The following is a 12,818-nucleotide window of genomic DNA, read 5'->3' as shown; positions in this document are numbered from 1 at the left end:
AGTGGGAGTCAGAATAGTTTCACTATTCTGTATTCATGTCGCTCTCTCTCTCTTTTTTTTTTTTTTTTGGGGGGGGGGGGCTACTCACTAATTTCCTACAGTACTTTATTTTGATTTGCTAGGAAACCTGTTTCTTTGTGTGGCGTAGACTGCATTACTTATCACATATACAGAACACCAAAACAAAACTCCAGCAAACAGAAAAACTCCTATAAAATGGATTGAAATGGTGACACTCTGAGGAAAAGTTTGAATCAGAAAATCTGCTAAATTATGCTCCCATGGGGAGCTGCAGGAATAGAAAGTACCAAGTGGTATAAAATGTTAGCCGTAGGCAAGCCATTATGTCCAAAGATAGGGTCCCCCAGGTTGAAAACAACCGTGTTGTGGGGTGGACGTTAATGAGAACTATAATCTTTCTCTCAGTAATGAATTTGGCAGGAACAATGCTGCAGCCTTAGGGCTCCGTCCAGCAAAGGGCTCCGTGCCCTCAGCTCCCATGGACTTCAGTAAGAGTTGAGGGTGCTCAGTACCTCGAAGGATCAAGCCCTGAAAGAACAAATGTTTCTCATTGACACACTTTTGTTACTTCAATGACATGCTATTCCAGGTCACAGCTTCCTTATTACTGGTTGCAATTCACAGCCATATATGACTCACAAGAATCATATTTTGTCACTGATCTTCAGAAATAGCAGAGAGTGCATTTGTATTCAAGCTGCAAGTAAATAGAAACACAAGGAAAGTTTTGTTTCTGTCAATCTGAGAAAATAATTAGCAATTTCTAGATCTGGTAGGAAAAGCTTTAAAAGAATAGTATCGTTTCCTGCTGCAGACTCCGATTTGCATGTTTACTATCCCAACCACAAATGTGACAACTGCAAAGACATTATCAAGAGAATCAATTCTATAAAGATTTTTCTTATCCAAACGAAGTGACTCTCCTGATTATACTAAAGGACACGTTATTTGCTTTACTCAAGCAAACTTCCTAACTGAAGTAATTTACGAGCCGGATTTGGTCCTCAGCATATGCATATAAATTCCATTAGCTCTAACAGAGAGTACATGTGTGCTCTAGTACATTATAAATAATACATTGATTAAAGTAAAATCAAGAGCCAGATTCTGCCCTTTGATACACACGAATGGCTCCTATTGAAGTCTATGGGAGTTCCATGCATGGAATTTCGTCTCAAAATCTGTAGGAAAAGATATGGTCTAGGTGAGGGGGAAAGGGTGTATTTCAGAAGCAAAGTAAATAACCTTGATGATGAGAATATATTCTTCATAAACATGTTAGCTTCTGATAGAAATGCCAGAGTCTAAAGCATTATAAAGTCTCTAAGAACTAAGGTATTCAGTTTTGCTACTTTCTAAAATTATTTTTTAAACCATCAGCAAGTTCTGTACTCAGATCACTGTACAAGTTCAAGAATGAATCACAGTAACAAAGTAACAATCTAGGAATAATTATATCAACAATTTTCTGTAATAAAACCTTGCAAATGTCTACTCACTCACTTGCCCACGGCAAGTAGCTATTTTTGATGGGTAAGTAAAATACTCTAAATTTTGTCAGTCATCATGAGTAGGTTTTGAACTGAGGTTGGTAAATTTCCTTTACAATTTTGGAAGGCTGCTCCAATACATCCTTAGCTCTTTGGGAAATAATCTTTTATCTCTTGAAAAGACATTGCAAGTATCATACTATATGAACTACATTTTATTATAAGATGGGTTACTTCTACACACTGTGTATTAAACTGCATAACTTGCTATAAATAATTCCTTCTAATTACAAGTATTTTGCAAGTACAGTAAATGTCAGGTAAAAAGCAATGGCAAACGTATATTTTCTTTGTATCTGTTTGTATAAAGAGAAAATAATTTTTCAAAATATAAATATATTCAGTAGCAAGTAGTGCTTATTTTGCAAATCTGTTTTGAAAACAGCTTGTTCATTTCTTCCAGAGAGCAAACATCCTCCTTCCCCCGACACCATCATTTTTACAATCATAAATTATCTTTACTCATCATAAGACCTCCTCATGCCAATGCCTGGGCCAAATCTCCTTGACTGCATTAGTCGTGCCGATTGGGTAAGGTGCAATGCTCTAAGCAATTTCAGACATACCAAAAACAAAAACAAACAAACAAACCAAAAACACCACAAAACCAGACCCTACATTGCATTTAGGAAATATCAGTCTAGCCAAAATAATTCCAGGAACTCAAAAACAAAAGCAGGGTTACTAGCTTTAAACAAAACGGACAATCAAATATCCGCCTCAAACTGATCCTGAATTTAAAGAAGCATCCAGAAACTATGGGATAATGTGCCTGAACAGGGCAAGCAGGATTTTGCCTATTAGTACACAGAATATAAACACTACAGAGATTTTTATTTAAAACCAAAAGTTCAGCTAGTTCTGACCTAAAATGATTTGCCTTCTTATCTCCTATGTTCTGCTTCCTCGGCTCAGAGACCTAGCCTGGCCACTTTCAGCATTTACCTTACAACGATCAATATATTTTTACCCAATTTCTCACAGAGAAAAAACGGAGTTAATTTCCCAAATGTTACCAATGCTGCCGAAACTCCTGCTGTTGGGAGCCAACTTCTACATGGTTCACTGATACATTTTAAAAAATGTCTTAATTCAGAGACCACTTCTGGCTTTCATGAGATTCCCATACTATCCTTTTTTTAAAAAAAATGCATTTTAATTAATAGGTTTAGGCATCTGATACCAGCATTGTAGAGTTTCAGGCTCCTGTCCTACAAATAGATTTTATCATAGTTAGCTGCCTACTTATTATATTTCAAGTCAGCTACAGAGATAGGGTAGTTTCTGCTTTCTGTTACACCAGTATAAATCCAGAACAACTTCACTGACTTCAGAATTTGGCCTCTAGCTAACTCAGCTGTCAGGTTTCACACTATGCATAACTAACCTTTTCCTTTGTGTCAGAATAAACGTGTGCTTCTTTTTATATTTTGGAGTGAACAAGAGACTGTCATTTCTTTAGGAGTCAAACTTTGCTTTGAGAGTATAGCAGTCATCTCAAAAACATGCCAAGAAAACCTTTATACCTCACCATCCAAGAGAAATACGTGGTTTGTTTTTCTTTACTAGAAATTACTGCATAATTCATTGCTCACTGGTTTTTATTTCATACTACTTAATAAATAGCATGATACATTTTCCTCCTCTGATTTGTGTGATAGAAGTATACGAAACACCTTATTTTGCAGACACCCCTTTTGGTTTGGTATAACTATATATAGTGGAAGCCAACATTATATGTTTTTTATTGTCATTCATTAGGGGTTAAAATCGACAGCCCACTTGTGACTTTACTTCCTCTACACAACGATCTAATTCAGGCCAAAGAGCACAAAATCACTCTCTAATAAAATTATGAAACATTATTGATAGCTATACAGACATTTACAAGCCCTGCAAAACTGTCATGAAAACTGAACAGCAGAAGATTTTGAGGCACAAAATCGACTTGCCTGCCCTTTAGCATGATAATGCTAAAGAATAATTTTACAAGCTCCCCAAATTACTTTCTTTGGCAAATCAGCAGAAGTGTGTATCTGTGTGTGTGTGTAGGGCAGGTATACGCACATTTATACACATTACACAGAAAGAGAGATTATGTTTATATTTCATTACACCTACTCAGGGCCCAATCCTCATTCCTTGTATACTCAAAATTCCCATTGCATGTATGGTAAGTGCGCCAGGAATGCATACTTAAGCTCAGAATGAACATACTGTATACTTCATTCAAATATTAGGGCAATTATTAAGTACAGTAATGTTTTACTTCACTGTATTATGACATGAGGTATGGTACGTAATGAAAAGCAAATACTTCCTAGACAAATATTCATAAAACCATGTCTTGTAAAGAAAATTACTCTTCACTTAAATTTGAATCAAACTGTAGTATGTTAAAAATATCTTTTTCTCCTGGACATTTCACCCTTCCTATCTTTAGAGTATTTAATTATTACTAACTATCCCTCTATATTTCAAGTCCCCGTGGCAACAAACATTTTAAGCTTCATAAATCTTTATATGCTGATCGATGTGGAGATGAATATGGACAGGTTACACAGTTGGAATGGAAATAAACCAATAACATACTTAATCTGAGAAAATACAACAGGATTCATATATTTTACCATGACCATGGTATGTTATTTATTGTTGAAATAATGTCATGTATATTTTTGACCTGTTTCAAATTTTGCCCCCCCCACAAAAAAATCACCTGCTCTCTTAACAGAGTATGAGCTATCCATATCAACAATATATTTCAAAGAAGAATATTTTCACAATGGATGTTCTATGTATTGGTTACCCTTCTGTATATAATTAACAGTTAAACCTCTGAAATTATCAATTACTCCTAATTCATATAATTGTACATAACCCACATTCAATAAAGGTCTTCCATAATATTTTCTGCCATAGGTGAGTATAATTATGTTATTATTATTATTATTATTAATAATAATAATAATTTAAAACTCCACAAAAGTTTCAATTAATATTTTAAAAAACAGAAATGTCCCCTCAGATTAACAAACCCTGTTGAAATCCATTTCTGTGCTAACATTTACTAAAAATATCCTCTTAACCAAAACTTAGTCTCCTTGTTGGCTCTGCAGGTACCATGCTTTCTCAGAGCCTGTGGAATTATCTTCTCTGTAACCTTTTATACATGTCACATAGGGATGAATTCCTGCTGACACAGCAGCGAGTTGAGGTTTTTCTGCCTGGTCTCTGGCTATTCAGGTGACGTCACTGGGAGAAATAACAGTAACATTTCCTAAAAGCTCCTGAAGCCTCGTGCCTTTGTTTCATGCAGCTTTAGGAACAGACTTGTTTGGAGGTATTATTAAAAACTAGTTTTGCAAAACATTTTTAATGTGGCCGATTGATCCGATATACGGGAATGTTTAGATTTTCAGCAAACGTACCAGAGCATTTAAAACACTTTTTTAGCATTTTAATGGATGCCATAAATGGATCATTATCTGATATTCTGGACATATGTATATGCTGCTCCTGATCTCTGAGCTTTGATCGGGATTTATGCTGTTTCTTAACAACAACCTAACAAGGAGTACTGCCAATCTATCAGAAGAGGTAAATGAAACAGACTGGGATGGCATTGCTCTGCCCAAGTTTAGCTTGTTCAGATTCTGAAAATTTGTACTGATGAGTGCACCGATTAAAAGACTGTGAAACTGAAGAACAAACAGAATCTTTCTGTTAGTAAATGATTAGGGTCCCTTCTACATGTAGCTGAATCCGAGAGCCCAAGTCACCTCTTGTGCCCTGAATTTTGTCTAAATATCACAAACTTCTCTCAGGGTATACATGTTTTCTTATTGGAAAATAAAACAACATTCACAAAAATGGGAAACATTTGCTACCAAGAAGTTCTGTTTTGTTTTGCTTTCAATTTACAAATTATTTTAACTGGAAAATACCAGTTTAACTATCTCACTCACCAGAGAGAATTTTCAGACTCCAGAAAGGCTAGAATCGAGTGGAGCAATGATAGCCCATTGCACTTCTCTTGCCTCCTAATCATGCACTGACCCTTGTTGATTTCACATAAAAAAATCAGCATAATCACTGACAAAGAAAGGCCCGGAGATCTAGAACAGCATCAACACACGCCAGAAATCAGTGGCAGTGTTTCTTTTCCAGGACAGACTCAGAATGCTAATACAATGCCTGATACGTCCTGGTACTTTTGATAAAAATCTAAATATTTCCCTTTCTTTCCCTAAACAAAATGCAAAACCAATTCGTGAAAAATATGGAATATTAACTAATGTGGCTGTTTGGCTGCTATTATGTCTGAACCTCATTTACAACTGTATTCCTTGTCTACACGAATTCCTTCATCACCTTTATTTTCAAAGCTACAATCAGAGTAAGCATTGTTCTACAAAGAATATATACAGCAACTAAGCTGAATCAACCACTACACCTTAAAAGATTAAAACTGGATGTACAATTACAGAACATTACCAAGCAGCAAGAAATAAGACAATATTTATGCAACCCCAAACACTTAGATCACAGCAAAGCAGAAAAATATAGCCACAATTAAATGAAGGGAGGAGAGCCTAAATAGGAAAACATTATGCTGTTTATAATTACCAATGTTTTTGTAGCAGAAAACACTGCTGTAAATACTACAATTAGTAATTTCATTAGAGCAAATAACCAGCACTAGATTTTACTGCTGCAAAAGCTGAAACACTGTTTTTGTTTTTTTATGATTGATAAGTATTCACTATGTTTCTGTAGGTCAGCAGGTAACTAAGTTTTTCCAAGTCCAAAGTATCACCTTTGGGCCCTATCCTGTCACCCTTACTTTGGCAAAGCTCACATTGAACTCAACAGTTTTGCTTGAGTTAGGCTAGCAAGATCCAGCTATCAGTGTCTTGCTGTAGCACTGTGTTGTCTTCACTTAAACTACTTGCAATCAAATGCACCCCTGCCCCAACAGACATGTAAAATTTTTGCAAAATAAGTATTTAATGTCAAAATCAAAAGATCGGTCTGTACTATCCACCCCGTGCAAATATTTATAGAATTAAACATATAAAAAAGATGCTGAAATACACAAAGTCACAGACATGCAGCCGGTGATGTAGTGGAGAGATTCATGTAATACATTGCATTTATCATGCACCTTTGACCACTTCATTCTGCACCCTGGCCACTAATCCATCTCCCTCAGGATTTATTCTAACATTTCAAACCCAAGCACAGCTGCAAACAGACACCATTTTTATTTTAAAAAGAGAAAATCAACCCACCAGAAAAAAAAAGTTTCCTCCTTTCCCCCCAAACCCCAAATTACAAGAGGACAGGCAATAATAATTCCTGACCCTGTGGAAGGTTTAAGGTCTGATATCTGACCCTTCAGAAGCTTGCTTTCTTTGGAAAGAAGAGACCTGTGATTTCCAAAGATACACATAGCACTTGATTATAGTCTCGGGAGTTCTGGAGAAATCTGGTCTTTCAATTACATTACTACATACAGAAAAGCTATTTTCAGTCATTTTTAGTGATTAAGAAAATTTTGGAAATCTTTCTTTTTTCTCTGAGCCATGAATGTACATAGGATTTAGGGTAACACAAACATCTGACTTTACTGATATTATTTTTCATATCCCTCAAGCTGTAATTTTTTTTAAAAAGCATCTCTTAATAACCTGTGTGCATACACATCATGGCAAGTTCTGGCGGGATGTAAAGGTTTGTAGCGGCATGCATTTGAGATGACGGCACAACTCACTCATGGCTTCACCACATATGGGCAATGCAACCATCCACACTCTTGCTGATAAAACTTGTGTACACACCACATGACCAGAAGGTGTGTAGAGTTATTTTTACACTTTAATTAACAAGAATTACTAATAAGAGAAGATTTCCAACAGCCTAAAACACAGCTGCCAGAGGAAGAATGGGAACATTATCAGTTTAGTTTCACATGCTTTATCTTTCAAATTTAATAAAATGTCAGGGAAAAAATCATTTTGATTTACCATTTACATGTCTTCCCCCCACCCCTCTTTACTATTAACTACTTCTGCTGTCAGTCCTTGGGGGCACACACAGCAGGTTACCATGTAATGTCACACTAGGTGCTGTGATTCAACAAAGGCTAACATGTTGATATCTTTTTATTGCTAGTCAGCCTGGACACCCCATTTCCCCCTATACAATTAGAAGCCTTTGATAATATCTAAAATTCTAAAGAGGATTTATTTCTCTTCTAACAAAGAATTTTTTTCACAAAGGGATAGTCCATTGTTTTGCTTTCTAAGATATTGCCTTTTTGCAAAACGCTGTTATTTTACACAGACTGCAAAGGGAATCATCTCCTGCACGCTGTTCCTAACACTTACATTTCAAACAATTTTGTGTGGGTATCCAAAGAAGCATTTCTTAATTACAAAAAAAATCCTGAGAAGTACCTTGTTTATCTATACAGTCAGATGTTTCATGGATCTGACATCTCTATTAAACTAAATTCTCGGTAACTGTTACAAATGGGAATATGTGAAAATATTAATACTTGTTAAAACCAAACCCCCCAAAACAAATCAGTGCAGTTCAGTAGGAGAATGCGTAGGCAGCTATTGGTTTTCATATCGCAGTATCTGGGTCTGTTGAAGCTTCTTTAATAACACATTGGTTAAGGCTGCAGTAGGAAATTACACATTCTATTGTAACTCCTAAAGAGGGGGACATCTATCTAGGCCATTCATACAAGAGTTATAACCCTAACAATATTTATACTCAGCATGTCATGTTAGCATTTACTACTAGTTTCCATGGAGATGGATTTTCATGCTGTAGCTATGAAATGCACATTGTTGCCACTAAGCCACTTCAGGCCCTTTCTGGAAGCCTGCTGAATGCCTGACAAAAGTTGATGCAAACCAATAGTTGTTGTTCTTTGTTTGTTGCCAGACTTCTAGCAGAGCCATATTATGTCCCAGTGATTGAAGTGCCCATGTTCACCCCCCTCCCGACACAAAAAGGACCCTAAATTTTAGTGACAAGCATGAAGTGGGCTTTTGCAGGGGAGGCCAAACAGCTAAGCGGGGCAGGAACTCTGCGTGGCAGAAGGGCATCGCTGCTGGGGCAGGCCGGTTTTCATACGAAGCCCGACATTTTGGGAATAAAAGTATAAATAAAGTCAAGTCTCTCGGGAGGCGGGAGCCCAGACTCAAGTCTCTCGGGAGCTACTGACCAAGCATCGGAGGCGTCCCCAGAGCCTCCGGCCCGGCTGGGGCGACCTCCAGCTCCGCTCCCGGGCCGCAGGGACCGGCTCCGAGGGGCTGCGTGCCCCCGCGCCCTGTCCCCAGCGCCGCGCTGCGGGGAGCCCCCGGCTGCACATCGGGGCCCCGCGGCGGGCAGGGCCCGCACGCCCGGGGCAGCGGCTGCATGGCCGGGCTGGCGAGCGGGCGCCAGACAGCGGCAGTGACCCGAGGCCCGGCCCAGAGGTGGGCACCCGGGGGCAGGCCCCGCTGCGTGGCACCGGCCGGGGCGGCTTCCCCGGGCTCTGTCCGCGCCTGGAGCGCCCGGGCCCCGGGCAGGAAGGGCCGGCCTGGGGCCTAGCGCTGCCACCGGGGGGACAGCAGGAGCCGTGGGCCCGGGGTGACCCTGCAGCCCGCCCGGCGGCTCCTTGGCCGGCGAAGCCCGGCGGCTGAGCCCGGCCCGCAGGCTGCGCCGTGGCAGGCGGGAGCCGGAGCGAGCCGGGGGCTGCGAACGCCGGGCCCTGCCCCGCCGCTGCCCCCGGCCCCGGCCCCCCTCCGGCCCCGGCCCCCGGCCCCCCTCCGGCCCCGGCCCCGGCCCCGGCCCCGGCCCCTCCTGGGTAGCGGGGACCGGTGGGCGCGAAGCGCGGCAGGTGGGCGCTCCGCGGAAAGCCGCCCTCCAGCCGGGGCCGGCGGGTTCGTGTGTGTCTGACCCACAGCCGCGGCGGGGCGGTGCTGGGCGGCCGGGGGCACCGGGGCGATTCCCCCCGGTACCGGCCAGCGAGGCCGGGCTGGAGATCAGCCGCTTTCTGGCCCCTCAGCCAGGTGAGCAAACATGCTCGAGTCTCTCTGCACCTACCCGCTCGCTCGGCCTCCTCCCCCCGGCTTCCCTGCCCTCGGGCCCGGGCCAGCCCCGTCCCCTCCGCCCGCAGCAGCTGGCCCAGCCTATTCAGCCGTCCCCGGAGCGTGCTGGTTTTTCTCTAATGACAACACGGGGCTGCTGATACTTCGCACGGTTTCGTAGGAACGGTTTTTCGTTATCTCGCAACAAAAGGCCAGTTAAAAATCCAGCTAACACTTCACCCAACAGCCCGACGATTCGGATTTAATTCCCGTGTTAAAAATCCAACTACAAATCCCGTTCGTTAAAAGCCTCCCCGAGATTACACTGCTCCCTTCTGCACCCAGAGCAAACCCCGTGCCTCGGACTCTCCCCGGGCAATGCCAGCCTTTTACCTTCCTCACTTCAGCTGCCCACGGTGTTATTTATTTCGGGGGGTTTTAGATAATGTTTGGAACAAACTGATTTTAGAACCAAGATTAAATTATTCAAAATACCTAAAACTGCCACGCGGAGAATGTTATACTGAATTGAAAGGGCATTTCTGTTTTTAAATCCTACAATTATTTACCGACGGTGCATTTCAGTAAAACCTGTACGAATTACCGGCACAAACGCCAAACGATTTGAGCTCGAATTTAGAGGGGGCGCTAGCGAAATACCCCCCTTGTCACTCGGATACCAACCAAGGTATTATTTGTCATTTATACAACCACCCGGTACAAACTCCCTTTGCTAAATGGGCAGCGGAGTATTTAACTTCTTTTCCGTGACTAGGAAACACCCCGCGAACATTTCTAGCTTGGCCCTTTGAACCCGTAACAAATCCTTCGGGGGTCCGGGCGCGCGGTTCTTGGCTGGGCGCTCTCTGATCACCGCACCGACTAGGGGCTTTTTCTGATTTTCGTTTGAAAACTTTTTGGCGTTTCCCAACAAGGCAGCAGAACTCGGCGAGAGGCTCCCGGGGACCCTGGGCCCTGGAGAGCACGTTCCGTCCCCTCTGCCCAGTGTAAGGCCCGGCAGGCGCGTATGGCCCGGCGAGGTGGCGGCATGAGCGCCCCGGGGGGCAGGCGTGCGGGGCAAAGGGAGAAGGGTGCCTTACTGTTGGTAGTCCTGTTTGCAGTACAGTTTTCGATCCCGGAAGTAGCAGCTGGTGGTAAGGGCTTGTTGACACACGGCACACTGCAAACACTCTTCGTGCCAGGAAGACTCGTTCACTCTCATCAGAAAACGGTCTGAGATCGGCCGCTGGCAGCCCTCGCAAACTGCCTGGTTCTGACACTCTGACCCTAGGAAACAGCAAAGAGGGAGGTGAGAGGCATGCCCGGGTGGCCCCTGAACTGCTCGAGCTGCGCCCCAGCACGGGCTCTGCCAGGCGGGACACGGCGGCGTCACCCGGGGCGCAGCGGCAGCTGGGCCAGCGGCTCCGGGATCCCCCCACCCGGGGACCGGCTCCCATGGAGCAACATCGCGAAGTAAACTTAAACCGGCGCGATTTCGTTTGCGTGGCGCAGCCTCGCTCGCGGCCCCGCGCCCCGGGCTTTCCTGCTCGCCACTCGCCTCTCAACTCGAAACCTCCTCGGGACGTTGCGAGAAAAATTCAGCAGGGTCCCTGCAGCCTGCAGAGCGAGCCTGGCGAACGGCAGGCAGCGCTGGCGGCGGGGGCCCGGGCTGAGACCGGCCGAGCCCCGGCACGGCACCGCTCGGCTCTGCGGCAGGCGTGCGCTTTTTAAGCACTATTTTTTTCCCGGTCATTTAAAAAATACACATCCCGCCAAAGTGAGCGAGCGAAGTCCTGCGCCCGCCCGGGAGGGAGACGCTGTTTCCAACGTGCTCTCGCACGGCCACGGCCCCAGCCCGGGCTCCGGCAGGCAGCGCAGTCCCGGGCGGGACGCTGGGCTTTCGGGCACAGCCCGGACCCCCGCGGCCACTCACCCAGCAAGACGCCTAAGGTCGCGGCGCCCGAGCGCAGGGGGTGATCTTCCATTTTAATGCCGTCCAGCATCTTGGCGCGGTCCGACTGGCCCCGGCTAAAGCACCTTTCCAAGGACTCGGGACCTGTTGCAATATCCATGGGCGGCCCGGAGCACCAGTCAGGCTGCGGCGGGGGCCGGGCTCGCTCAGCGCCGGGGCGGGCCGGGCTGCGGGGCACGCTGCAGCGGGGAGGAGGGAGTCGCTTTTATTTTTATCGGGGAGACATGCGGCGCGTTTCCGGGCTGCGCTGGCGGAGGCGCGGGGCAGGGGCCGGAGCGGAGGCGGCTGCCCATCGGGTCAGGTCATGCTAGAGCCCGCGGGCGGCCCGGGGTCACCTGCCGGCGGGCCGGGGCCGGGGCCGGGGCGGGGGCAGGGCCCTCCCGGGGGCAGGGGCCGGCGGGCGCCGCCGTCGGTCCAGGGCAGGGCTGCAGGGTTCCCCGGGCGCGCTCCCCAGTCACTGTGCCCTGCCGCCTCCCGAGGAGCCGCTCCGTTTAGAGCTGGGGCTGCGGCGGAGGAACACACCCACCAGGGGAGCCGCCTCACCCCTCCTCAAACTTGCTGACATTTGAACTCCATTGGCGCTCCCGGTATCGCTGCGCCGCGGTGATCCGTCTCCTCGACGTCAAATAGTGCCGTCGCCGGAGCGAGCCCCCGCAGCCCCCCGGGGGCGGCCAGGTGCGCGCGGCTCGGGGGTGGCCAGGTGACAAGGGCGGGGGCCGCGTCAATCCGGGGCTGCGCTCTCGGGAGCGCCGCACCGGCCGGGAGAGGGGCCCTGCGGCTCCACAGACACCCGGGGGGCAGAGTGAAGCCAGAGCTGCCTGGAGCGACCCACTCGAGTTAGCGGCCCCGCGCGGGCAGCGCGCCCCGGGCCCTCCCTCCTGTCCTGGGGTAGGTAGCAGCGCCACGCGGCTTGTGACTGTGCTGGGCTTTGCCCCACGGGCTGCCCGAGCGCGCCTGTCCCGGGGGCACCGGCTGCAGGAGCCTCTCCCCGCCACGCGTGTCCGGGACCCTGGGCCTGCCTATGCCCTCCGCCGCCGGGCCAGGGGCCCACGCTCCCGCCTCTCCCGCCCGTGTGTCTGGGGCAGCTGTGCCTGGGGAGGTTGTTAACAGCGGGGCCTGCCCCCAGCAGAGCCGCGACGGCCCGGCGCTGGCTGCTCCTTGCCGGACACAGGCGTCCCTGCTCTG

General features: G+C 46.5%; 1 protein-coding gene across 1 annotated transcript in view; it reads right to left on the bottom strand.

Moving 5' to 3' along the window:
• LMX1B (LIM homeobox transcription factor 1 beta) overlaps positions 1 to 12,247 on the bottom strand; it is a 129,086-nt gene extending 116,839 nt beyond the window's left edge. Inside the window, exons 1-2 of the mRNA XM_073314240.1 lie at positions 11,595 to 12,247; positions 10,762 to 10,948 (exon numbers count right to left, since the gene is read on the bottom strand). Of these exons, the coding sequence (XP_073170341.1) occupies positions 10,762 to 10,948; positions 11,595 to 11,733 (326 nt within the window). The 5' untranslated portion in view covers positions 11,734 to 12,247. The remainder of the gene's footprint in view (positions 1 to 10,761; positions 10,949 to 11,594) is intronic.
• Between the last annotated feature and the right edge of the window lie 571 nt (positions 12,248 to 12,818).

The sequence above is a fragment of the Lepidochelys kempii genome, chromosome 16 (assembly GCF_965140265.1).
Source record: "Lepidochelys kempii isolate rLepKem1 chromosome 16, rLepKem1.hap2, whole genome shotgun sequence".
NCBI classification, from domain to species: Eukaryota; Metazoa; Chordata; order Testudines; family Cheloniidae; genus Lepidochelys; species Lepidochelys kempii.
The sequence above is the reverse complement of the archived record's forward strand: the minus strand, read 5'-3'. Positions and strand labels throughout refer to the sequence as shown.